The sequence below is a fragment of the Empidonax traillii genome, unplaced genomic scaffold, assembly GCF_003031625.1.
Source record: "Empidonax traillii isolate 1590-97213 ecotype Southwest subspecies unplaced genomic scaffold, ASM303162v1 scaffold957:size654520, whole genome shotgun sequence".
NCBI lineage: Eukaryota > Metazoa > Chordata > Aves > Passeriformes > Tyrannidae > Empidonax > Empidonax traillii.
The window spans coordinates 264,816-292,266 of NW_020956150.1; the positions used below are offsets into that span (position 1 = coordinate 264,816).

The window sequence follows — 27,451 nt, forward strand, 5'->3', positions numbered from 1 at the left end:
AGCCCACAGCCCGTCACAGACAGGCAGGCCAGCAATTTGCACTGCCACGGATGATGATGAGATCTGGGAGACTTAAGGGGTTTTTTCCCTCCAGCTGAGATGGTCTGCTCCAAACCAAGAGCAAAACAAAAATCCCCAAACCAGTCAAACAAAGGAGTGAAAACAAGCTGCACTGGGCCTGCAGCAACCTGGTCTAGTGGAGGGTGTCCCTGCCCACGGCAGGGGGTTGGAACTCAGTGATCTTTATGGTCCCTTTCAACCCAAACCATTCCATGACTCTGACTTGCCAGGGCAGGGAGACAGGATATCCATCCTCATCCCCTCCCCTGTGTCTCACACAACTTCACTCGCTTTCCTACGTGCAGAACAGCTCAGCTTGCACGTGAGCGGCTCAGAGAGGAATTAGAACAGCTCAATATCACTGTTTTAATTTAATTAATTGGCCTTTCATTCCCTGGGAAGCTGAAAAGCAGCATTAGATGGGCCCCTCTGATCTTCTCTGCTGTCTTGCACTGGTCCTTGTTTAATTGTTTCTGTTAATTACAGCTTTCGTGCCCATGCTTCTTGTGATCTGGATGATTTACATTCATGCTAAACTCAAATCTGGAAAGTACAAGCAGATGAAAAACTGAAACCTCTGTTGTGCTCTGGCCTCGATAAGGGAGAGCAGACAGGCTATGGGGCTACTTGAAAGGTTCTCTACCAACAGAAATAAAAATTCTCCACATTAAGATTAAAAAAACGATAGGGAAATGGTTCACAGTCTGCTCACCATTTGGTCCGACAGATAAAACAGAACAAGAAATCCAAGGAGCTGAGGAGATTTCACGTGTTGCAGACCAAAATAATTACATGCAAAAATAAGAACGCAACGTGTGCCCCCCCCCTCCACCACCACCCTGCTGCAGCCCTACGGCCTTTAATTACTTTTTATTTAATTGAGCAAGCCTGAAACACAACAAAACGTCGCCAAAGCGAGAGGGAACGACCCTCAGCTGTGAGTCACAAGCCACCAAGGACAGAATCACACAATAAATTTGCCGTTTAACTTTTGCATGCGAATCGTTTCCCTCTGTTCCTGCAGTGTAACACAAGGCTCTGCTCGGCCCCGGGGCCATGAGGAGCAGGATCTTGTTACAGCAGCTTCTATCAGGAATATAGAGTTCTTCTGCCTGCAGCACACAGAGCTCCCAAGCAGAGAAACTGGGTACCTGCTGTTGGTTATGAGCCCAGGTTGGAAAATATTCAACATTTCCTTAATATTGTTCTACTTATATTTATATTTTATATTAGTATTTATATTTTTCAGTTTATATTAAAATTATATTTAAGTATGTCTATATTTAGCTTTAAACCTCTGCATAATATTTTCCTATTTAGATTTTAATTTCAGATTAGTGCTTACATTTTAGATTTTACTTACATTAAAATTTACATTTAAATGTTTTGTATGTTTACATTCAAACCTTTGCTTAGTATTTTTAATGCCCCATTCCCGGGCACTGGCCCTGCTGTTATCCCGAGGTACAGAATTCCAACTCCAGTCTCCTCCCTGCTGGCACTTCTGTTCCAGCTCTGTCACTACCACGACATGATAAATGGATGAAAGATTTCTATTTTCTCTTGATCTTTTCTGAGGAAAGCTCCCCCCACCCCTGCCAGTCTGCAGCACCTTCCCTGGAGCAGCTCTGGCAGTCCCTGGTTGTGTGTCATGGTCTGATGATGGGAAACATCATTAATAACAAGTAAAAACAAAAAAAAACAACAAAACAGACCCAAAAATATCCCCTCCAAAACAAACCATAAAAAAAAAAAGAACGACACGGCAGCACAATAACTTGGAAACTTTTATTAGTGCTGTTAAACCAAATTAACAAACAGTTACAGATGGAGAGCATTTCTTTACAGAAACAGGAGTGAAGGGGCAAACGTGGCACACCCAGATGTACAAAACCAGCCAAAATCCCTCTGTCTGTTGGACAGGGAAAAGGACAATCCTCCCTCCTGCATGTCAACAGTATTTATCACATATGAAGTGATATTTATCAAATATGAAGTTGCTGTGCTCATCAAGATCTTAATCCAAAGCTCAATTAGATCCATTTTTTTTTTTTTAATCCACCCTACCAAAAACGTGGTTGAATTAAACAACAGGTACCTTCCCAACACTAACCACATTTTCTCATGTTCTTGTCTAATGCTGGCAGGGAACATATTGCTGCGCTTGCAATCTCTGGAAAACACTGCTTTTTTCCTCATTAGCTTTTTGCACAGCAATTAATCCCCTTAATCAGTCAAATCAGTTCAACACTAGATCACAAAAGCACTAAGTAAAGAGAAAACAAGAAATTACCTTGTTAAATTTAATGAGCAAGGAAAAACACACACTACATGGGCTGTAACAGTGCTCCACGCTCCCAGCATGGAAAAAATTCCAGCGTCTGAGCAGTACCAGCAGCCCACAGAATTACAATCATGTTGTTTGCAACACCGAAAACTGCATAATGCAACAGAGCAGGAAATTATTGTGCTTATGAAAATGGGCACGTGCAGGAGAAAAACCACCACGTAGCAGGTTCACGGGGATGTGATATTGAGAAAACAGTTCAGTTCTGCAATATTGATACTGCCTGTGCATGCAGTGATGGCATAAAACCAGTACAAATAGTATTATAACGCAGAACATCAGATTTTCTTCTGTACTTGCTGCTGCAGCTAAAAGGAGTCTTGAGCTTTACAACTGTTTATGTGGCCAAAAAAGCCTCCAATTCACGGGCTGTACAGACAGCAGTAAGCAGATGACAGGTTAGAACTTATTCATTATCCATTTTAATCACATAGAGAACTCTCATCCAGAACAATTATCCTGTACGGGGGGGAAAAAACAAGAAGAAAAAAAAAGAGGTTACATAGTTTGTTTTTTTTTTCATGTATCAAACTACAAGTTGAAGGGAATGGTGCCTCTTTCACCTGGAAAACGGGAATGTATCTCATGCAGCCAGAGAACACACAAATTCCTACCAAAACCCCAGTTTAACTCACAGAGAGTCTCACCTGAAGGGCGAAGCTGAAGACAGCTGCTGCTGCTTCAAGTGGGATGTCTGATCTTTGGGCTGTTTGTCTAAAAAAAAACAAACCACGTAAATGGAGCTCAGAACCAACAGCCACAACACTTCAGAGGGAAGTCAGCACACAGCACCACGTGAATTAAGTGCTCTGCTTTATCCATTAGGTCACACTCGGTAATCAGAGCTCCAACCCCAGCTCTGCTGCTCCTGGGGCATCACACAGGACCCTTGTTGGGATCAGAAATCAATCCTGATTTCCAAACCTGAAGCCCAATCCCTGCCAGCCCAGTTCTAGGGGGCCTGACAGAAAATACATCCAAACCTGCTAATGCCGTGCAAGCAACGGGCACAGCGATGACACCCCCAGTTAAAAATTACCACCAACACTTCCAAAAGCAACCAGGGATTTGGGACATTTCAAACTCTGGGTGCATCCAGCAGCTTTACAGACAAAGAGCACCTGCTGAAGTCCCAGCACAGCTTTCTGGCGCTCTGCCTCCAGCCCCAGCTCCTCTCTCCTCTACTCCATTCTTCCTTCCAGCATCTTCTGGATCCTGCAGGCCTGCAGCCCTTGAATGACAGAGTTTTTGTGTATGATCCTAATTTTTCCTCACTTCTTTTTTTTTTTTTTAATCAGGCAGGACGAAACAGAGCACTAAACCAGAAGCCTCTGGGCATACCAGATGCCTTTTTGTTTTTACCCTGATCTATGATGTGTATTTGCCCTCTCCAACCCCCACATTGCTCTTCCCCTCCCAAACAGCAGATGTGCTTTAGCTTTACATCCATACACAGAATGCAATGACTCTTTATAGAACAGCATGAAGCAGATGTACTCTGATTACAGGTGTGGATGGGCTTTGGATCAATGTGGAAGTACAGGAATTGGTCTGCCCTGTTGGCAGGATCCTCCTGGTTATCGTGACCTTTGCCTTCTGTGTGCAATTAAAAAAAAATTTCCTGGTGCTTAACATAAGAATGTCTATTTTTTTTTCTATTTACTTGTGAATTTTTCTTCACTGCTGTGCTCCTTTGTGAGACAGATGTTAGGAATGACTTATGACCACTCACTGGCATTTACTGGGGAGCTGTTCAGAGTTACTGGGCTCTGAATCTTTTCCTCAAAATGATGTATCTGTGACTTCTCCCACTGCCTTCATTTCCTAATATACTGCCACGAAAACACAACCATTTTCCCAAACTCTTCTTTACAAAGAGTTTTCGTGGTTCTGTTCTCTTAATGTGCATTTTCTCCATCTCAGAAAAATCCCCCATTCTGTCAAATTATCTCTGATTTCTGTGAACACTTAGCACTGCCTTCCAAACCAACTGAAGTATTTGCTTTCCACCTACAGGAAATTATATTAACAAAACATTCTTTTTCCCTCTCAGTTTAGCACAAAAGAGTTCACATTGATGTCTCCAGGGAAGTTCCCTGACACGTTTCTGTCTGAGGACTGACAACCCATTTTCTGAAAAGTCCTGCATAGATCTGTACCCACAACAACGAAACAGACTTGTGAACATAATGCAAATTATCTGCTAACCCAGGAGTGTGTCCCTGAGGTTGTTCTTGGATATCCTCATCTCCAGGAACTGCATGGAGCATTCTTTCTAAAATATCATCAAGCGTAGAGTGAGCCCTGTTAAATAAAAGGTTAAAAAAATTATGGTGGTAAGTAAAATCCCACAAATTTCAAAATAAACCAGTCATAATTACCAGGCTATTTAAAGTTTGCTTTAAAGTAAGCATTAAATCTTGTTAAAATATGCTGAAACCGTAATTCTAAATACTTGAACCTCAAATACAAACACGTTTTATCATCATTTTTCATACCTTTCTGTGTCCTCTGCTGAATTGAATGACTCCTTAGTCCACGAACTTTGATTTTGCCACTCATTTCTCTCAGGTTCTTTTTCTGACTCTCTGCTTTCCATCCTAATTTGACTGGGAACTACTCACATAAACAGAAAGATTTTAATATCAAAGGCATGTAGGGAGATATAACAAAGAAATTAAAATGGGGGTTTATTTACTGCAGTTGGGTAAGCTTCCAGTTGTCCACTTCTCAATTACTCTTCCCTCAGCCACCTGATTTTCCACCAGTTAAGTAAATTCCCATTATCTGCAGTCAGAGGTGGCCAGCAGCAAGGCCCAGATAAATATTTCACTCTAACACGTTTTCAGATTCACAGGACTGAACACTTTCCCTTCGTACCAAAATGAAAAATGCATGGGGAAATTAATCTTTAATCTCTCCCCCTTTACAATCCCAGATATGGGAGAGAAATCAAAAGAAAACCTGTGGATGTTTGCTTTGTTACCCTACTTAGCAAAATCCAGCGATATCCTCCCCCCCCCCGGCTTCCCAAGACTTATCGGCAAGTTCTGTTCCCTACAGCCTGGGAATAAATTCAGCACCTTCTGCTGCGCTATGATAAGCAGGAAGCAGGAGGCTGTCACAAAAATGGAGGCTGAAATAGCTGTGCTTTATGCAAATACAACAAAACCCACAGCGACCGAACAACTGCTGCCGTCCTCGGCACCTAAAAACAAGATACTCCCCTGAATAAAGCCAGGGGAGCTCCTGTCCTTCAGGAAAAGATCTAACAGAGCTGGAGGAGAACACAAACAAGTGCCAGTGTCGTTCTCAAGTGACTCTGCTATTTAGCTTTTTACAGACTTAACTCATGTTCTGCCTTTTTTTTTTTTTTTCCCCTTTTTTGTCTTTTTTTTTTTCTTTTTTTTTTCTTTTTTTTTGACTGCTGTTCGCTTTGTGACTCACTGGGGAAGAAAAAGCACAGCCTATAAACATTTTGGTTTCCTGCTCCTCTGACACGACTTGTTGTACGTGTGAAAAAAAAGATTCCCACTTAGTACCATTTGCAGTTGCAGAAGCACAAAGATTCACCCCTTTTGGTGTCTTTGGAACAGAACAGGGAATACAATATTCATGACCCCCCCGTGGAAGCTATTTTCTTACACTGGGAGATCAGGGGAATTATTTCATGAGGGAGAATTAGGAACATTAGCAGGCAGTGTGTGCACCGGCCACTTCTTTAAGTGAATCACCCTCCCAGAATGGAAACTTCAGCTCTGTTTGACATCACCTGCCTACCACCCTCACTTCTGGGGGTTTTGGCACCTGTGTTTGAACACAGCACACGCTACGGTGGCATAATAGAACTAGGAAATGAATTCCCACGGTTAGACCTGCAAACCTCCCACGCCAGATCCCCGTGGACTTCAGAGGGAACACGCAGGGAAAGGCAGCAAACAGTGGTGGAGGGGGCACTGAGCTAAAAATTGCATTGTATTGTACAGCTGAACATACAGTGACAAGTATTCAGAGTCATTTTTACAGCAATGCAAATGGGATTTTCTATTTTTAATCCCTACATCAGGACTATTATCAACTAACCATTTATTTGCACTCTGCAGTCCTGCAGTCCCACCTCTTTCAGGTCTGGAGTGATGGAATCTTGCTGCTTTAAGAGTTCTGTTAAAAACCAGCACATTCCTTATTGACCTGGGTGCTCTAACTTGGCTCTGTAGGCTCTGAAGTGCCATATGATTTATCCATCCAACCTTACACAAAAACCTTTACAGGATCTAGTTAGTTCATACATTAATCCTACAGATTTCCCCTGACCATCATTAATTCACTTGATGCCAATCTCCACACTGTTTTGGTGAATGGGGAAATAAGATCAGGACGTGCCTGGGTGTCTCATTTCTAAAGCAGCCATGGGATATTTAATTATACCAGTGTCTGGTGCTAATTTAGGATGAGTTCATCACCGAATAAGCAAAGCAAACTCTTCTGTAACACCCTCCCAGCAAAAACAATGCAGAGTTTTCACACCTCCTGCCCAAAGATGCACGTAGGGAGATTAAGCTCTGCTCAAGCACCCGAGGGGTGCAGCTGCCTTCTCATGGAGAACACACATTGCTCCAGGACAACTCTGAAAAAATTCAGTGTACACAAAATTCATCTCCCTGTTAAACTACATCTGCACTCGCTGTGCTGGCTGCTGCCAGCAGCAACCAACCCACAAAGTGAAACGCAGGAGCTTCAAGGACTGCCAGTTGTTTAAGCTGTTGATGCCTAACTTCCTAAAGCACCGACTGCAACTCATTTGGAAGCTCTTGTGTATTTTGGTAGTGAATGGGTTTGGGAGGAATCCTGAGTGAAGACAGCTGGGAAGCCTCACACCGCTTTGGGTGAAGTGGCTCTTACCAATTTCATCCAGCAGCTCTTGGGCTGGTGGAGGCAGCTCGTCAATGGAGGGTTGAGATGCCTCTGAGAGTGCTGAGATGGAGGGGAAAAAAAAAAATCTAGTTAATTAGCAGTGATTAATCCTTAATAACTGTGACATGGGCTTACATTTTGATAGCATCTTGCTTACATACTTCATTTAACACCCTGCACGAGCCTGGCTCATTCAAATTTTATCAAATATCCTTCAATAATTTCATAATGGAAAAACCATTTAGAGCCAGACTTGCAGAATTCAGTTTTCCATCCTGTATCAGAAATCTGAGGCCAGTAATATTTACACTTCAAACACAGGTTGATTAGAGGTCAGAGTTCTCAGTCTGCAGGTGCAAACACAAAATCCATAACCTAATTAGCACCAGCAGTACACAGAGGTGTGCAAAGCTATTTATCCCTAGAAAAGGAGATGTCCAGGAGGAAAAAAAGCAGGGCAAAAGGGGGTGAAAAAAAGAAATAAACTGCAAAATTTCCTTTCAAATCTGTTTCTCTGTTTACTGATCAATTTATTTGGGTTGGGATAAAGGACTTACCAGGTGCCTGCCTGGTGTTCCTCAAGGATGGAGCAACTGGTGGCAACCCATCCTGTGTAAGACCAAACAGAATGAAACACAAGAAGGTAAATTCATAAACTGATGACTTTCAATCCTCCCCTTCAACACATTAAATCCAAAATGAGGTAGAGCCTTCAATTAAAGCCTTAGCTGAACATTAAATTTTAAAATAAGGTTTTCAATCAGTTCGGAATACGGAAACAGAGTAAGGTAAACCAGCCAGGTAGGGGCTTCAAGCACTTAATTGTAGAATAAGATTGTAGGCAAGGCAGTGACACCCAATCAGTGATCTCTGCAGAGCCAGGCAGGGCAGCTCTGCACTGGGAATGGCTTTAATGAATTCCAACCCTGCCACAGGAGCAGAACACACAGACCTAACCTGTGTCAGGTCGGTCAGACAGTGAACAGACACTGCTGCTCTGGCTGAACAAACTCCAATTTAACCTTTAAATGAACAAACCCCATCAGTGAATAATAATAAGAAAGGTGTAAAGGCAAGTATTTGATATAAAAATGTCAGGGAAGGCAGTTAAGATAATGCTGTGGCTCGAGAACACCTTCAGTTCCAAAGAGATTCACTGGAAATCACTCCAGTGGCCTTGGAAACTGTCAGCTCCAAACTGATTTTCTGATACAGCAAAGCTGATGACATTATGCCAAAAAGGACATTATGTCCAAAAAGGACAAACTTAACCTCCTCACACAAGGGCTCATTTACCTTCCCCCACCAAGTTCTGAGGATTCTTCACTTCCACATGAAGACTTCCATGCTCACGTATTTATTTCCAGTTAAGTTTATTCCCAACTTCCATGTCAAGGCCCTGTGGTTCCCAAATCCCTCGTGAATCCAGGGGGGTGCAAATTGTTGCCCCACCCAGAGGAACAAACGATCAACCCCTCCCTGCCCAACCAAACCACACCTTTTCAACCCAACCATTCTGCAGGTATTTACCACTCTGGTGTTCCAAGATCACCAGATCCAAAAAAAGGCTGGGAAATGGCAATTCTTTACAGCCAGGGAAGGGCCACTTTGATAGTGGTCAACACTTACACACAATTAGGTACAAGAGGAAGACAACTCTTTGTTTAATCAGTGGCAACACTGCTTTGAAATCAATTGTATCAACAGATCCTGGATTCCAAAATCCTCACAAAGGATTCCGCGCTTCCCTTGTTGCATTTATTTTTAAGGAGAAGTACTTTAAAAAATATTTTAGAAGCACGGCTGGCATAAACCAAAATTTCGGACTTACAGGCTCTTTCAGTTCAAACTGGCAAAGTCTGGAAGCAGCCCCTGGAATTTCCAGGCTCCTCTCCCCTTCATAGGCTGTAGTGAATGTCCTGAACATTGTGGAGGAGGCCTCTTGAGAACCACTCGGGGAAAAATCTGAAGCTAATTCATGGCAGTGTTTGTATCTCTCAAAGGCTAATGGAATTTTTTCTTCTAGAAGTTAAAAAAAAAAGGAAAAAAAAAGAAAAAAAGCTGGAAAATTGTTTTCAGGATTTTTTCATCTTTATCAATTTCAAGAGAAGCAGGAAAAAAGTCAAAAGAGAACAGGTACCTGCACAAGAAACTCTAAGAAACCAGTGCCCATAAATGATCTCCAAATAGAAGACCAACTGATGTTTCACCTCAGACCTTATTTATGCAAAACTTTGCCAACTGAGAAATTCCATCTCCTGTATTACATCAAATTAATGAGGTACAAAGCAAATGATAAATCACTTGACTCCAACAAACACTGAGATCACTTTATCAGCACTCAAAACATACTGAGTGCTTATTTACATTGTCTTTAAAATGCTAAAATCCACTTCAATTTTAAACATCCAAAACAATTTCTGATTTAGGAAGGCCGCCATCAACTACTAAGAAATCATCTTCCAGAGACCTTTCAGACAGTGGGTTTTTTTCAGCTGCAAACTCTCCTTTAGTTCTGTTAGAGATGTCCCTTTGTCAGTGAGATTTCAAACAACAATTCCTTGTGGTTGCTCATCCCCAGCCCGACATTCCTGCACTGGCCCTAAGTGAATGGAGTGTCCGTGGAAAGGGGAAGCAATTCCCTGGGAATCCTCCCCTCCCTGCCTTACCTGAGCTGAGGGGGGTGCTGACACTGGTCGGTGCATGGCTCAGTCTGGGCGTTTGACACTCCCCATCCCTCTGGAAGTTCTCCTGCTCACAGGGGATACTGGACAGATCCTGAATATCTGCCACCGATCTGAATTATTGAAAGATGTCCTGACAGTTAGAATAGCCACTTCCTGCATCTCTGAATCACCGGCTTCTGCTATTTTCAGGCTCTTTAAATTTTAATTTTGGTCGGTCTTATCTAGTTCACCGGAGGGAAGAGAGATATTCCCTTTGAAAACTTCCCAGAGGATTCTTGGAAGGCTCAAGATCACCACCTTCAACAATGTTGCAGAGACAGAAAAGGTTCATTATTTGCTTCTCCTTCCTTTAAAGGATTTCTTAAATAACCCTCCTACAAAAGCAAGCCCAGGAAACAGCCTCCAGAAAGGGAACCACAAGGCAGGAAACTCCCCAAAGCCCAGGAAAAACCTCAAGGGTTAATGAAAATTAACAGTCCATTAAATAAGACTAAACGTGGGTTTAAGGAGCCTTTAAAAGAATTACTCAGACAAACTGGAACTGCTGAAGATGCACAGGCAGTGACACACACCCAGGTTACAAAAATGTAATCCCAGGAGTGGGAATTACATTAAGCAAACCAACATTTTGGGCAGATGCACCCCGGATTACATCGTCCTCAGAAGGCCAGGGAAGGACAGACCTACTGGTACCAAACCAGGGATTTTATGCAAATCTCCATGATCTGCAAAAACAAACTCACTTTATTAGTTGAGTCACCAAACACATTCTGCAAAATTCTTTTTCCTGAAAATCGCAGGACTATTTCTGTAATGAAATTTCTTTGGCTCCGCGCTGACGATTTGCTCTTTAAAAGCGATTTTATTTCCTCTGTGCCATATGGAGAGAAGAAACCAGGAATCCTAACACTTGAAGATTAACACCCAGTTAATTACTTATGAATATGAAAATATTTCAAAGTAAGGACAACTGTCTGTGATAGCTCTTTTATACCGATCTCACAAATTATCACGGGAAAATACCCTTTCAATACCCTGGGGAGTTTTCTTTCTCTCAGCTTGGGTTTGTCTCACCTCCCTGTTTTGCCCCAACACAAAACTTTCACAGTGATAATGATCAACTTGCTGAAATCCTGCTATAAAATGGTCTTACACATCTTTTTCTTGGCATTCTTCCTGTGGCTCCCACAGCATCGCTTCTCGTGCTGCATCAACACTGAAACGAGGGAAGAACGGTCTTATTCACCCTCTGAAAGTTATGAAAATGAAAGTATTTATTCCCTTCTCTCATAAAAAATGCAAAGAACTGCCTTCTCTCTGAGGTAGGCTGCAGCCCACAGAAAGTTTTTGCTCAGAACCTCAGGACATGGAGAATGGAAGGAGACAAATGTCATTTTAACCGGATTATGGATTTGCATTCAGTAAGGGGGAAATTCCTAATTGACATACACAGCTTCAAAGCAAAACTGGAAGTTAAATAAAAAATCCATGAATACAAAACACCACGTTGTTTTATCGTCCTCTGATCTGTTTTCCAAGGTATTCTCTCAAACTCTGCCGAGCCCATTCAAGGTCAGAGGGGATTAGTCAGATGGGCAGGCAGGAACAGCCCTCTCTGCCCTGCTGCCAAAAGCTCAGCTCCTCAGTGAAGGCAGCAACCAAAACCATTAACTTTTACCTTAAAGACAAGTCATTCCCAAACTTTCTGCCTACCTTTGAGACAGGTAACTCATTTTTTTCAGGTGGAGAGGAGGGAGCACAACGCTGACAGAGAGAAGAGCTCTCACTCCCACACTGAGAGTGTTAAGCAGCTCCAATCTGGAGTAGCACAGGGAAAGCTGAGCTACAGGGAGCACTGGAGCTTTTAAAAAGACTGAAAAAGACTTTCACTTAAAAAGTCCCTGCCCTGAACATCCCCCTGGCAGCACGAAGTGACTCTGGCCAATGTTTGTGCACGACGGTAAAACACAAAATTTACAAAACGCTGGACATAAAAAACCTCCTGTTTGACAGATGAGCCTGCAAGTCTCCAGGCACGGGCTGATGTTACCTGCAGGCAAGATCCAGGGAGCAAACTTCCATCAGCCTGCTCCCACAGGAGCAGGGAGGGGGGGAAAAGGCAGCATCTTCATGCCACTTGAGCTCCGAAACCAAAGCACAACAAAATTAAAACAGATGACTGCAGCCTTAATTTGAATTAGCTTTGCTCTGTTAAAAGGAATTGTGCTATACACATGACTTTATTTTTCCCATTTTAGCTCCCTCATTAAGCAAAAAAACCCACTGAACACTGCAAAAGACAAATCCCCTTGAGATTTGTGAAGTCCTCTTAGTATTTTCTTGGCGAGGAACCGAGATATGTAGATAGTCATTAAAAACCACCACTGGCGTCTTATTTGAATATTAGATATATAAGCAGAATTAATGAAGAGAGCACACTTTATAATCCAATTTATGCTCGAAGGAACAATGAAAATGAGTCTCTCTACCTGACTACAGGCATTTGGCTCCTTTGGTTCACTCCCAGCTTGTTACTGCCACACTTCTGTGTTCCTGGGCTGCACAACAGTCTTTTTCCCCCTGAATACAAATAACAAATGTTCCCTGTTATTGGGTTTTACAAGTACAGAAGAAAACAACAAAACTCATTGAACAGGAAATTGCAACTTTATTAAATTTTTTCGGGTTTTTGTGACCTTTGTTGTTATCAGGAGACAAATGTGTTTTAAAGATGCATTTTCATAAACATACCCCAGCTGCCAGACAGTCACTGAAGCGCTGGGGAATATCACAACATTTACAAATTTGAGCTAAAAGAGACAACAGACTGCAGAAACAATGATGATTCTTCCATTATTCTGCACACGCACTATCAGCTCTTACACTCTTTTAAGCCCAAGATCCTCCCAGCAATAAGAATATTACTGTGTAAATACAACTTATAATTCAGTTTCCAGCGCCACAGCAAGTTGCATAAAAAGATTAAATGTAGCCTCGGGGTAAAGAAAAACAAAACAAAACAAAACAAAAGGTTCCAAACAACTTTTGCTTTGGCTTTTCAACTGAAGCCCAGCAAGCACAAAAACATGGCATTCAAAAACATTTCAGGCACTGCAATGCCCAAACCTCACCTTCCAAAATTCTCAGTGTCCTGAACTCTCGCTAAAATAATGAGGAATAAGAGACCAAGTGACCCTGATGGATTAAGCTCCAGCCTTTTGACAGGAGTGCTGCTGGCAAAAGTGGAAGTGCAACAGGACTCTGTGACCTGACTCAGAAATGCTTCAAAAGAAAAAGCACATTTACCTGAAGTCTGAACATTTGATTTTGCACCTTTAGGTAGTTTCTGTAAAAGTCCTTCACAACCATCTTCTGATTTGCCCTCAGTATCTGAGGTCTGAAAGGGAAAAAGAAAAAGGACATTAATTCAATTTCTGCCAGGTAAATAAATTAATAAAACATACCCCTGCTGTCTTGGGAGTGTGGGTGTTTGTGGGGTTTTAATTGTTTGGGGGGCTTTTTGGGGGGGGGTGGTGGGCAGGGGTATGTGTTTTAAAGAAACAGGGATAGAATTTTCCCACTTTTCTCTATATCTTTCTTTGCAGACATTATTTCAAAAGAAAAGAATAAAAACTAAAAATAATTTTCCCATTTTCCACAGCTCTCCCCAGCTCAAATGGGAGCACAATTACACATGTTGTGTAACTTAGGTCTGAAGCCTTTTCTGTTATTTTTTACCTCTAGTTCTGAACTTCCCTCAGGAGGAAGGAAATAATCAGGAGTGAAGAATTCTTCAGACACATCAGGAGGTGAACTAAGGGAACAATGCAATTCCCTTGAATGTCCCTGTGAAAGACATAACCACCTGAAATGCTTTCCCCACTCCATTAATAAAGAAATCACATTTCACTCAAAAAACAACACAGCAAACTGGAATTCTACAAACTTTGCTCACTCTGAGCTTCATCCTGCGTTACATTATCTGCTCCTTACATTACCTTGATGGTTTGTAGAACCAAACAACAAAAAAAAAGGGGGATTGTCACTCAAATCAGCAGCCAGGCTGAGCTGTTCCACAGGCAACCAACTGCACCTGGATCCCTTGGATTTCTGTACATACTCTAGAGAGGTTCTCAGCTTGTTGAGGAAGGGCTGAATTCTGAGGAATGGCTATTCCAGACTCTGCTTGTTCACCCTGAGATGGCAACTGGCACCTCCTCCCTAGAATGTGAGAATGGAACAAAATTATCAGGCAAAAAATAACATGGGGTGATCTGAGCCACTGATGGAATATCAAGGAGAGCAGACAGTAACACTAATTGTCTGTCAGGAACATGGAGAAATGATGACATTTAAATGCTCCCCTCGTTAATCTAGTCAGGGGAACCTCTCCTTGTTCCTTTATCCAGAACTATTACAAAAGCACTACCCACTAAGCTGCTGCAGAAAAAGCATCTCTGTGCTCAGACTGAGAGAAATAAAGAGTGAAAGCACTGGTGGAGCTGAAAGCTTTGGGTCTCCCATGCTGGTACATGACAGTAATCAGTGGCGATGAAGGGTCTCCAAGCTCACTGGGCATTACCTCCACCTAATTAACACCTAATACTCATCTCTGTCTGTTATTCACCTTCATCAAAGACTCAGTGATTGACCTGCCTGGGGGGGCAAGACTCTGCAAGATAAATCTGACAATTCCTGTCACAAAATCACAGTCAGCTGAGAACTGACTGGAGATGGGAGACAAAAAGAGAAGAAAGGTTTTCTTGGCTCCTCAACCTCACCTCCAGGACTCCTGAGTGCAGACTCCAGATCACTCTCCTCAGATCCAGTTCTATCCTCACTGCCAGGGTCCCAAGGCTCAACATCATCACCTGGCTGCCACCTACATCTCTGCCGGGCTTGGCTTTTTGGGGCTCTAGCAGTGACATGCTGGAAGGGTTCCTTTGCACTCTCTGCTTCACTCTCAGATGTCCCTTCACTGGGTGGGCAGGGACAGCTGAGCTCCAGCTGCCCCGAGGCCACTCTTCTGGCCATCCTCTTTACTTCAGCTACACAAAACGAACAAAGTTAGCAGTTCACACCACAGAATCTGGACCTTCCGAGCATTCCCTGTGCTCCACCGTGCCTGCAGACTTGGAAATGCTCAAGCCGCACCCTTGTAAACGCCTTCATCGTGAAAAGAGCTAAACATTCCCTTCCATTTTCCAGGAAAGGTTTCCAACCCGCAGGAATTGATAGGGACAAGTCTTTAAATGAACAGTCTGGGTTAGTTTGATTCTCTATTCTCCATGCCCGTGCTGCCATCCACTGGTCACCGCCATCCTGCCCTTCCTAAATCCACACACTGTCCAAAACGAGGCTAGAAATTCCTTCGGCTACAGAAATCAAACCATCTTAACGTGGTTGTGATTATTTTATGCCCGGAATGTGCAAGACACAGGATCCCACTCACTTGGTTTTCATCCAAGAACCACCCAAGGGATCTTCAGCAGTTAAGGCACACAGACCTTTCTTCCTCAAGAAATGAAGTTTTAATGCACTGCAGTAAGACTTGATATTAATGCTGATTTAACAGTGATTTACTTACTCCTCCAGTCTGATTGCATCATCCTCCTCTCCTCACTGATTTTCTTGCTGTAAAATTCAGATCTTGGCTTTGAGTAGCTCCTGTAACAAATCATTATGAAATGCACAACCTCTGGTAATGCACAAGTGTATTGTGCTAAGTATTCCCCAGCCAGTAAAAGACTAGAAGTTGTTTTAACATTAATTAGAACACGTGTGCTCTCAGCCTTTTAACAACCCAGCAGATTGAGCTGTCAGAAGCTTAGAAAGCACAGACAGTTATTTAGGTCTATTACAGATTAACCAGACAAGCTGTACACTTAACTCTAGATCTCAAAAGCTGTTGCTGCCTTCGGATGATGCAGTTTTATCAACACTCAGACAAGGAATCCTGTGTAGCTGTGCTTTATTCAGGTGCTCAGTGGACAACTTCAGCCTGAAGTAACAACCACCTCCCACCAGCCTAACCCCAACCCTAACCTGAGCCTCTGGCCACAGGTCAGCATCTGGAATATTTCTGTTCTAACCAACGATATCCTTTACCAACAGGTCTTACTGATCCAAATGGGTCATGAATCAATTTTAGAACTGCAAGTTTTCCTGACTGATTTGACCCAAATGTTGAAGGAGGTATCTCTCCACACTTTTCCAACCTTCCAGGTAAGTTACATTAATTTGCACAAGTTTTGCCAGGTTTATTATTTGACTTATTTAACATGTAATTTCCACTCAAACTCAGGAATACAAAGATGACATTAGAAGTATTTTTGCTGGAAGCTGAATGAGGCTGTGCCCAGGAAGGAGAACCACCCTTCCCAGTAACTCACCAGACTGCTCTCCTTAGGCACTGCTAGTTTTGGACCACTGAGCTCCATCACAGAGGCATCTGAAATCTTTTTAGCACCCCTCTTAAACTGCCCTGTCACAGCAGCTCTGCAGCTGCCACTGACTCACAGCAGGCTCCTCACTGTGCTTTTGGCTTATTGAGAACATTAAATGCCAGCCTCGATCCTCAAGTGTCTCCTTCTGACAGGGGCTTTCTCGAGAGGAATCTGTCAGAATGAACTCTTCTACAAACACAATCAAAACTCACCACCTCCCTTCTTCGCTGCTTGCTGCAGGATGTGAATCAGCTCCTCTCTGACACTGCAAGTTCAACTTTTTTTGGCATCTTGCAGATACACGTGGGAGTAAATGCTGAAATGAGTCCAACAAGCCATGATTCAGCGCACACTGGGCATTCTGGCAATTACCAGTTGAGCTGTCTCTGAGATACCCTGAGAACCAGACCGTGCAAACTTGATTTCCTGTGTTATAGTTCAGCTGCACTGCTCAGGAGAAAGGATGGCAACCCCAGGCCTCAGCCCAGCAAACACCCTGCCCAGGATTTACAGCAGGTTTCATATCTTGGGCAGGCAGACTATCAAAACATGTGGTTTCCAGGGGGGTGAGGGGACCTAAATGACTCAAGATTATTCCCACAGCAGATCACAGCATGAATTTCTCCCCTTCTCTTTGGGCTGCTTGTATTTAATACTGAAAATGATCCAGAAGCCCTTACTAATGACAGCTTAGACCCCAGTGCAAACAAAACTCATTTCTCCTCTTGGCCTTCTCCCTGACCAATCTCCATTTTACGACATGATTTTACACTGGGCTAGTGTTGTGCTGGGAGGAGCAAAAGACACATTCCTCCCTCTCCTTGGACACCACCCACCCCTACATCTCTTCACCTGCTGAGGAATACAGAAGCTGCAAACACAGCCAGGCTGCTCAACATTTTACCTCATGGTTTAGGTTCACTTCATCATCCAGGCTTCTCCTCACACTGTAGCCAGGATCACGCCGGTTGTTCTCGATTTTACTCTTCCTCTTTTCATCCTGAACTGCCTGTGTTTCCCTGGCTGCCTTTGGAACAGCCTGGAAATCGTCTTCCCCCAACGCTCCCTGTGCCTGACACGTCGCTGGGGGTGGGATGTAGTCACTGCATGGTGGACCCACAGCTTTGGGTAAAAACCTGTTCACTCCAGAGAAGGGGTGACTGGTATTCTGGGAAGCATCATCAGACCTGTTGCAGTGTCTTTCCTGAAAACCCTGCTTAGAAAGCTGACTCATTCTGATTTTTTGGAGCAGCTTCTTTTGCTTTTCCACGGCCTTCAACCTGTCCAGGTTCTCCTCCGTCCTGCACAGGGAATCCGCTGCCTGCTGCAGCATGCTCTGAATAATCTTTATGTTAAGGACACACTTACAGATGTGCTGCTCGTTTGGGGAAGGGCTGTTCCCTCTCCTCCCAGCATCTCCTCTCCCCTGTGCCAGGTCAGAGGCCTCACTCATCTCCTCCTCCTCCTCCTCTGCAGTGAACTCTGTGCCCAACTCCGAGGAGTCATCATCCTCCTCTTCCTCACAGGACGCTCCAGAGGACAAGGACAGGACTCCCAGGGGACTCTTATCTTCTTCCTTCTGCTGCCTTTTTCCATCCTTTAGGGTTTCATCTAATCCAGACCCCCCTTCCAGGAAGTCTTGGTGAATTTCTGGGTAGCTGGCAAAGATTTCATTGATTTCAAAGCTGCACAGACTTTCGTCCACGTCGCTCTCACTGGGGGTTGTCTGGACCTCAGAAGCTACATCAGGACTTTTGTCCTGTGCAACTGGCTGCACACTGGTTGATGATCCTTGGACCACCAAAGCCCTGCTCTCCTCACGAAAAACAGGGTCTCTTGGGGCAGGAGAGCCACCTGAAAAATTCGATTTTAAGCATCAAGCCATTTCTCCAGAAGCCCATCAGACGTGCTGCCTTTGCACATCTGGGAGTTAATTTTAGACATTACATGAGCAGCATTTAACACCTCTGCTGAAAACAGTGTGCCTGAACAACAAATATTAACCAGGCTCAGGGTCTTGAGTGGACATTAATAATTAGAGTGGCAGCTTAAATTCAAAGCCAACTTCTTTCTATTTTCCAACTATGTCATCAAATCCATAATTTATGCTGGATTGTTATGGAGTGAGAAGCACACTCAGTGAAGGGACACATCACATCTTGCTACAAGAAACTCACCAGCCTTGGCTCCCTCTTTTTCCTGGAATTCCACAGTTCTCCTCTGGCAGCTAAAAGCTGATGCCCAGCAGATGTTCACGTCTGCAAAGACAGCTGATCTTCGTGCTTGACCACTCTGAGACCTAACCAAGTCCTGTTACACACACACAAAAAAGGGAATAGAATATATTTGACAGCTCAGTGTCTCTGCCTTCTCTTCTAAGGTGGTTTCCCTCCAAGATCAGATACTCCCACCCAGACTGAACCACAGCAACCTGAGTCTGGGTGGACACAAAACCGAAAGATTACAACCCTGGAAGTCACCTTTAAGTCATTTTTCAGTATATACTGAATATCCTGAAGCTTCATGGAGCGGTTCCTCTGTTTAGGTTCAAGTCCTGACTTGACAACATCATAATAGAGCGTGGGCAGCCTGGCATCTGCTTCCAACTGCTCCCCTGAAATGATGAGCTGCTTAATAACTGAGTCTTCAAAACCTTTCCAGGGGGGGCTCTCTGCAAGACACAGGTACAGACTTTATGTCACCAGCTGTAAATCAATGTTAATTAAAAGAAAAAAGAAAAAAAGCAGCATTATTGCCTTCCCATCCCCTAATTTACAGCTGCTGTCACGAACCAAATGAGCACTGACATCTCCTCCCCATCCTATTCCAGCACTGGAGGCTCTAAAGGGAGCTGACAGCAATCTCTAAAGCACAGTGACACTGCAAACAACTGCTCTGGATCCCTCATTACCAACCAGCTAATAGAGGAATTAATTTTTAGGGTAATTGTTTATCCCATTTCACTGTCAAAGCAGTCAAAGTGAATACAAAACCCACATTGCCTCACTTGTAATAACAGTAACAATGCATTATCTGTGTTAACAGATTGTGTTAACAATGCATTATCTGTGTTAAGAGGAACTTATGTCTAAGTTACTGTAGTGATCAAACACATGACAGCTGCCCATTTGGACACTGCAAAGAGTTAACTGAATATCATGGAGGAGAAAAATAAACGGCAGAAAACCACACCAAATTGTGTTTCTCCAATACCAACATCAATCTCCTCCTTAAGCTACACAATTTTAAGCTCTCTGATTACATTTCACAGAAGTTTCCAGCAATCTTTGTTACTGTCCTCAACATTTGGTTTGCTGGGGTTTTTTTTGGCCTGGTTTATTTTTCAGGTTAACTCTGGAGGAGCCCTGAGAGCCCAGACCTGTGGATTTACCTGTCAAGGCCTCCTGCAGCACTGCACAGAGGCTGTAAACATCTGCTTTGACTGTGACAGCTCTCTCGAGGATGACTTCAGGAGAGCACCACCTGTACAGCTGGACTGGGACAGGAATTCGGGTCAGATCACTGTGTTCTCCACTGTCTTTGCTGTATAAAGGGGAGAAAAAGTTGTGAACTGGGACACCCAGCACGCTCACACTCAGCTACAAGGTGCATCCTCAGGAATGAAACACCTGAGTGCATCACAGCTTTTAGTTTATAAATACCTGCATATGCAAATGCAATTATTTCCACTCCAGTAAATGACTTTTGGCAAAGGCTTTCTGGGGAGAGCAACCCCTCCCTTAACAAGTTTGCACTCAAAAAGAACAAAGGAAAAGCTGAGCATTTCCCAACAGGAGTTTTCCCAACAACCCTTTAGCTCTGGCCACGGATAAAATACAGGAAGGTGCCACCCACCCTGCCAGCATTTATTTTTCAGTGTGTGGGTGTGTCTAGAAGATAACTTCAGTAATAATTTACAGATTAAATGAATGATTGTCCCTCACAAAAGAAATCACTGGTGGCACTTAATTACCACCAGTTAAACGAGGTGTTGAATCTCCCGGTGGATTTGGGGTAAACTTCTTAACTCGGGCCCATTAAGGAAGTTTCTTTACCTCCCTATCATGTACTCCAAGTTGCACAGCTTTGCCTCCCCAGAAGAGACCATCTGGATGGCATAGGAGGAAAGGGAACGGTGGATGAAGCCCCGGGAGTGCAGGAAGCGCAGGGCGTCGATGATCTGCAGCAGCACGTGCAGGATGGTCTCTGTCTGCAGCACTGGGAACTCGGTACGCTGGGAAAAGAAAACACCCCAGAGCCACCTCATTTACACCGCAGGGTTTTAAATGCCAGACTATTATAGTGCAGAAGACAGCAAACAAAGCAAACTGAAATACACTGGATAAAAAAAGTCACACGAACTGCACTTGTTTGTTCTCCTCACCAAACCAAACAGCGCCACCCGAAAATAATTAAGAATGGAAAATATGCTGGCTGTGCCAAAATTCTGGGAGCAGAATGAGCTCTTATAATCCCTTGCCTAGGACTGCAGTATCTTCAAGTGATTTAGATGTCTGCACTCAAACAGGTAAAGAAATAAAATAACTCAACCGCAGGAAAAAAAAAAAAAGGAGAAAAACATCAAATGACAAAGACAAAACACAGATCAGTGACTAAAAAAACAAGAACCACAACAGAAACTCAGCTACAGACTGAGGATTTTGTCTTCTTTTTCCTCTGAGTGAAGATGTCAGATGTAGTTACTGAACTTAATTAATTACTGTTTACAACCCAAGCACTGCAGTTACCCTTTCATGCAGGATGCTGTACAGGGAGCCAAAGTGAACCCTTTCATACACTAAACGGGTTTTCTCCAGGTCACTGGACAGACAGACAGACATGAGCTGGAGCAAGTGAGGATGGCGGAGTTTGCTGCAAGGGGAGAGGGGAAAAAAAAAACTTTGTAAGGCAAATCCGAGATTAGAAGGAGAAAAAACCAAAAACACCCAGAAGGCTGGGAGTGATCAATGTAACATGGATGCTTTTTGCTCTTCACCGAAATATATGATTTTAAAAGAACGGATTTTAGGAGGGGGAGGAGACGGGAAGAGAGGGTTGTATTTTTTTAACTGGACAAAAAGCGCAACCCCAGCCTGCCAGTCCTCCTTGCCCGAGGTTAATCCCAGCCCTCCCATCCCTGGGGACCCCCAAACCCCAGGAGGACGCCGTTCCCCACCTGCTGTGCTCCTGCTCTGCCAGGAGGAGGTCGGCCAAGCGCAGCTTCCAGCTGTGCTGAGGGGGCTGCAGGCCCAGCTCCTTCACGGTCACTCTGCTGCCTCCCCACATCAGGCTACGAGGAGGAGAAGAGGAATTTCCACCAGGTGCTCTCTGCAGTAATTTTTTTTTTTTTTTTCCCCCCAGTTATGCAATTTTTTTACAAGGAATTTCGTGGTTCTGCAACGCTCTGCTGCTGCCTCCTGCTGTTGTTAATATTGAGAATCTGGGCTAGTGCAGCTACTCTTTCAAACTGGCAATAAACACATCCTGCTAAGGCTGATCTTCACTGCCCAAAAAACACCTTTCCATGACCCAAGGTAAAGGACAAGGGCACTCCAAAACTCCTTTCAATAAAGGCCATCACAGCCCACTGTGACACAAGTGAGAGCTCAGGGAAAATTAAATCACCAATCCATCAGCTCTCTGGACTCCTCTGAAACACGACTATTATCTTAATATACAATAATAAATACACAACACCAGAGGCACAACTACTTGCTCAACACACAATAATTAACACACAATGCCAAAGATTTTTTTTTTTTTTTTTTTAAAAAAGGCTCAATCTGCCCTTGCAACTCTGGTTTCACCCCAGGTTTGAGCAACTGGGCCGCCAAAGTGGATTTCAGGAGGCCTGGCCTAACATTTACAGGGACTAAACACTGAACAACACCCATGGCAACAATCTGTGCAACCCCAAACATATTTCCCACCACAAAGGAAGCAATACTGAAACACTGCTGTCAATGATTAGCCATCATTGGGTTAAAATTGCTTGTAGGTTGCTCTTGTCCTTTCAGACACCAAGGGAGCCTGATGTTAATCAGTGAATGCAGAAAACAAGTTGCAAGCAAGGAAACGGTGAATAAATATAGAAAGGACAGGGGAAAGTACCCAAAGAAAGCACTGGCACAACAACTTGCTGTGCAGCAGTAAGAGATACACACTGAGAGGGGCTAAAATCCCTCTGATCCCACTTACTTGGTCATGATCATGAACGGCCCAACGTGGTAAGAAAACGCTGGTTCATCATCTGCCTGAACCACGTCTTTTTCCCCAATAATTGGGAGGGATGCCAAGTAGCCCAGGTGCCCATTGCCTGCAAGATAGAACTGGAACAGGGCATAACCAAAAGGGATGTGCCACAGTCCCCCAAAATCCATCACATCTGCCCCGATGTCATCATTAATGACGTCAGCGCAATCACTGACCAGGACCATCAGCCCAAGCACCAGCACGAAATGCTGAGGTTTCAGTGTCAAAAACTTCACTTTCTAGTGAAGGTGAAAGAGGGAAAGCAGAACCAGTCACTGGGAACTCCCACAGGTGACATTTAACAGGAGTCTCCACTGCCTGTTCCAAAACTGCTTCCTCTGACAGGGCCCATTAACCACTAAAGGCTCGAATTGTTTTGCTTTTTTCCCCCACCATTTCAATAGGAATAAGAATCCACTAAAGGTTAAAAATAGCACAGGTGGGATAATTACTGTGAGTCTGAAAAACTGCTCTAACATCTTTAGCAAACCATCACCCCCAGCTTCTTACCTTCCCAAAACCAAAGCTGTAAATGTTCTTGGCTACACTGGCCTCTCCTTTCAGTAATCTACCCAAAGCACTGTCAACATTTCTAAGCAGCAAAAACACAAGCAAGAAGAGTAATTAATATGCCAAGGCTTGGAGCAAAATACAAATACAGAGAGAAGGAAAAAAAAAAAAAAAAGCAGAATTTCTGCAACAGCCACGTGACTGAAATGTTGCATTTGGCTGGTCCCACACGTGCAACGTGAATATTAAAATTCCAAATTATTAGGCAACTCATTAAAACTTTTTCAATACACGTGTGTTACGACAGATATTTGGTTTTTAAGCAAGACAGACAATAAATATATATATATACACACACACACAGAGGCATCTTGCATTGCTTTTTGTTCACAAGTACGTATTTTTCCCAAGATGCAGCTGACACAAAAGCTCTTGAAACAGCTGGAAACACCCCAAAAAGATCTGCAGCGACCTTAAAAAGCCAAGCAACAAACTACTTCATGTTACCCCCACTTTATTGCTACTAAAATCCAGCGCTTCATATGCTGATTTCAAGAGTTTCTCTTAATATACAGATATTTTACATCTATCAAGTTGCCATTTGGAGCTGCCCCAACAGAAATAAAAAGGACCATCATTCCTGACACACAGTGGATGTTGTCAAAAAGCTACAACTGTTAATTTTAAGACAGAAGAATGTGGAGGTAGAATATCTTCTTACCCCTGGACGAGGCCACCAAACCTGGAGGGGCTGGAGATCAGAGCCTTTGAGGAGCCAACTTTCCTGAGCAGATCAGAGGGGAAATTCCAAAGGGCAGCCTGCATGTGCAGTGTACACTGCTGGATAAATTCCAGCATCTGCAGAGGAAGGGGAGGGAAAAAAAAAACCACAACAAAAAAAGTTACCTCAGAATGAGATAAACCATTTAAAATTAATAAATCATGACTACTCAAAAAAATAACTGGTTACTTGCAATATTTAAGTGGGTATTTCGAGAGATATATACACGAAAAAATTGAAGGAAATGAAATATATGAAAATGGAAGAAAAGCTTACTTCAGGTATTAGGTGATAAATTTTCAAGACTTCACCCACAGGGAACTCTAATATCAGATTTCTTTTTAAGAGGAGCATTGTAATAACAGGAAGGAGAAGTATCATGAGCTGTAAATCAATTCTGCAGCCATGAACAAGCCTTTTTGATATCACAAATCATTGCAAAAACGATCCACTTGCTAACACACTGTTCATGCACAGAGTGGGATACACCTGAAAACCACTTCAGGGTCACTCCTGAGTGGCACATCCACACAAAAAAACCTGCACATCAGGGTGTGGAAAACAAGGAACACCAAGGCCTGTTGTTCTCTCCCTGCTCACTTCCACATTCAGGTGGAAGTTCCACAGACACCTCCCCACACCTGAGCAACACCTCAGTTAAACAACCTGAGTTGGGAGGACCTCAAAGCACCATTATTGACACTGAAAAATAAGGGTGAATAATTATCTAACGTGTTGATAATTTTCTAACACGTAACTTTGCCTAAAGCCAAGGGTTTCTCCCCGGAACGCTGGGAGTTTCTCCACGCTGAGATGAGGATGTGAGCACACGATTCAGGTGTTCCCACACCTACCTGGGCACTGCATTCCTTCCTGGCTGACAAAGCCCAGTGCTGAGGAGTTCTCCCATCTTTGTCGTGGGCTCTCAGGTCACCTCCCTCATCCAGCAGCTTGCTCAGGATCCACTGGTTCCCCGAGAAAGCGGCTGCATGGACTGGGGTGCTCCCGTCGAAGCAGCGACTGAGGAACGGCAAAGCAGGAAATGTTTCATGTTTGGGTCTATCCCTGCTCTGCTCACCAGTGGAGAGGGGGGAAAATCAGCACATCTGGAATGTTGATGCACCCCCATGTAACAAAATTCCTCATAAAATAAGGGAAACTGCACGCTCAGCTCCGAGGAGCTTCGGCTGAAACAGCAACTTATGTACAGTGAATGTTGTGTGTAACACTGACTAAACCCACTAAAAGGTTGAATAATCGCTTTGGTTTTAAAATGAGAACTGTTTTGCACTTAACTGATTAGCATCTGAGCCGTAATCCAACAGCACATCCACGATTTTACTGAGACCCAGCAAGGCAGCAGTGAAGAGACAGGTCTGGCCCATGGAATTTATGGAATCAACCAAAACACCTGCAGAGGAAACAGAAGATTTCAGGCTGGTGCTCGTTTCCCCCTCACCCCGAATAAAAGATACAAGCACATTATATGGACAGGTAAGTACATCGTATGTACATACTTTATATATTAGATTTTTATATGCACATATAAATATATACATCATATTACACACATTATATTATGTAAAAAATACTATATATAAAATATAAAACATCTTTATATCTATATTCTTTTATATACATATAAGCACATTCTTTATATATATCACATTAAATATTACATGTAAGTACAGGATATGTACATACATGTGCATATAAATACATGATTTGTATATGTACATATATTTATGTACAAATGTTTATTATATACTTATATATATAATTTATATTTGTATATTTATTATATATATGTACATTATGTACATATATATACTTATAAGTGCATATAAGCACTTACTGACAAGATGTATAACTCACATATCCATCTCTGAAAGCACAGGTGGATAAGTACAGAAATCACTTGGGGAGGGCATTAATAAATCACTAAATTATTTAGCAGCAGATAGGAATTAGGCAAGTGTTGTGTTCTTGATGCGATTTGGTTCAGAAGAATGAATTCCATTCTACATTAAGGGAAAAAGCAAAGGGGAGAATCCAGTGGAGGGCAATGAGGTTGCATTGGAACACAGAGCAAACTGACCCAGAATAAACCCAGTGGGGTAAGGTGCACTCTTATCTTCGATCTATCTTTTGAACCACAATAAAAAAAGGGGCACAAACCACTCAGCCCGTGTTCTCTCCCTCCCGGGCCCACACAGGAGCCCAGGAACGGTCATCAATGGCGAGCGGCCCCTGCCCAAGCAGCACCGCCCGCCCGCTTCGCGCTCAGGAGAGAACACAACACTCCTCCTCGTGGTTTGTGACGCCGATCAAGGAAGATCACTCTCCTCTAGTGACCAACTACAGAAATGATCCCTGAAAGTATAGTCTTACCCTACCACACCACAACTCCCCAACCACACCCGCGCGCACGCATCTCTAACACACGGCCGCCCCCACACACCCCATCTCACACCCACCCGCGACGGGCCGCCCGCGCCCCCGCCCGGCCCCTGCCGCCGCGGGAGCGCGCACGGAGCTCCGAGGGAGCGCCCGCGGCGCGCGGGACGGCCGCGTGGGTCAGTTTTCGGGACACGCCCCCCTCGTTTGCATGTTCTGCCCCGGTTGTCCAATCAGACGCGCGCGGCCGGGCGGCTCCGCCCCCGCTCCCACTTTCCCCTCACGGCTCGTGGAAGCGCCGCGGCGCCCGCCCCGCGTGGGGGCCACAACGCGCCAAGGAAAGCGAATCCCGAGCGGGTTCTCCCTAGTCCCCCGTCACTTCCCGATGGATGCACTCGGATCACAACAATCCCCTGCAATGCTCCAGGCTTCGGCAAGTGTGCATGGAAACCTGCCTGGAGGAAGAGGACCTGTGGGAACCGGGTGGCGGTGGCTGAACACGAACCAGCAATGCGTTCTGGTGGCCAAGAAGGGCAGTGACATCCAGGCCTGTACCAGCAACAGTGTGACCAGCAGGATCAGGGCAGTGACCAACCCCCTGTACTCAACACTAGTACTGAGGCCGCACCTCGAATTCTGTGTCCAGTTTTTGCCCCTACAGGACAAGAAAGACATTGAGGGGCTGGAGCGTGTCCAGGGAAAGGGAATGGAGCTGGAGAAGGGGCTGGAGCATCACGAGTGGCTGAGGGAGCTGGGGGGGCTCAGCCCGGAGAAAAAAGAGGCTTGGGGGGACCTTCTCGCTCTCTGCAACTGCCTGAAAGGAGCATGTAGCAGGTAGGGGCCAGTAAACTGAGTAGCAAGTGACAAGATGAGAGGAAACGGCTTCAAGTTGTACTAGGGTGGGTTTAGATTGGGTATTAGGAAAAAGTTCTTCACCAAAAAGGTTACCACTGGCGCAGGCTGCTCAGGGCAGTGGCTGAGCTTATAAATCCCTCTAGGGATTTATAAATTCCTCTAGGGATTTATAAGACGTGTGGATGTGACGCCTGGGAACATG

At 44.0% G+C, this 27,451-nt stretch overlaps 1 protein-coding gene and 1 non-coding gene across 4 annotated transcripts in view; both read right to left on the minus strand.

The window, feature by feature from the left end:
- Window positions 1-1,828: 1,828 nt before the first annotated feature.
- Window positions 1,829-27,451, minus strand: part of TEX14 (testis expressed 14, intercellular bridge forming factor) — a 28,554-nt gene continuing 2,931 nt past the window's right edge. Inside the window, exons 3-32 of one of the 3 annotated variants that reach the window (XM_027903322.1) lie at window positions 25,294-25,408; window positions 24,852-25,017; window positions 23,938-24,074; window positions 23,217-23,298; window positions 22,653-22,783; window positions 21,631-21,744; window positions 21,203-21,326; window positions 20,510-20,688; window positions 19,846-19,997; window positions 18,935-19,125; window positions 18,632-18,764; window positions 17,359-18,308; window positions 16,667-16,770; window positions 15,596-15,675; window positions 14,790-15,056; window positions 14,129-14,229; window positions 13,747-13,854; window positions 13,315-13,405; window positions 12,498-12,588; window positions 11,162-11,224; window positions 9,991-10,118; window positions 9,153-9,343; window positions 7,879-7,930; window positions 7,310-7,381; window positions 6,491-6,568; window positions 4,906-5,023; window positions 4,616-4,711; window positions 3,529-3,638; window positions 3,055-3,121; window positions 1,829-2,866 (exon numbers count right to left, since the gene is read on the minus strand). In XM_027903322.1, the coding sequence (XP_027759123.1) occupies window positions 2,830-2,866; window positions 3,055-3,121; window positions 3,529-3,638; window positions 4,616-4,711; window positions 4,906-5,023; window positions 6,491-6,568; window positions 7,310-7,381; window positions 7,879-7,930; window positions 9,153-9,343; window positions 9,991-10,118; window positions 11,162-11,224; window positions 12,498-12,588; window positions 13,315-13,405; window positions 13,747-13,854; window positions 14,129-14,229; window positions 14,790-15,056; window positions 15,596-15,675; window positions 16,667-16,770; window positions 17,359-18,308; window positions 18,632-18,764; window positions 18,935-19,125; window positions 19,846-19,997; window positions 20,510-20,688; window positions 21,203-21,326; window positions 21,631-21,744; window positions 22,653-22,783; window positions 23,217-23,298; window positions 23,938-24,074; window positions 24,852-25,017; window positions 25,294-25,408 (4,328 nt within the window). In that variant the 3' untranslated portion in view covers window positions 1,829-2,829. The remainder of the gene's footprint in view (window positions 2,867-3,054; window positions 3,122-3,528; window positions 3,639-4,615; window positions 4,712-4,905; window positions 5,024-6,490; window positions 6,569-7,309; window positions 7,382-7,878; window positions 7,931-9,152; window positions 9,344-9,990; window positions 10,119-11,161; window positions 11,225-12,497; window positions 12,589-13,314; window positions 13,406-13,746; window positions 13,855-14,128; window positions 14,230-14,789; window positions 15,057-15,595; window positions 15,676-16,666; window positions 16,771-17,358; window positions 18,309-18,631; window positions 18,765-18,934; window positions 19,126-19,845; window positions 19,998-20,509; window positions 20,689-21,202; window positions 21,327-21,630; window positions 21,745-22,652; window positions 22,784-23,216; window positions 23,299-23,937; window positions 24,075-24,851; window positions 25,018-25,293; window positions 25,409-27,451) is intronic. The other 2 variants (XM_027903323.1, XM_027903324.1) reach the window with 2 other exon arrangements.
- Window positions 26,174-26,386, minus strand: LOC114067732. Its single transcript, XR_003573453.1, has one exon. It is a non-coding gene; the product is annotated as a small nucleolar RNA U3 (small nucleolar RNA).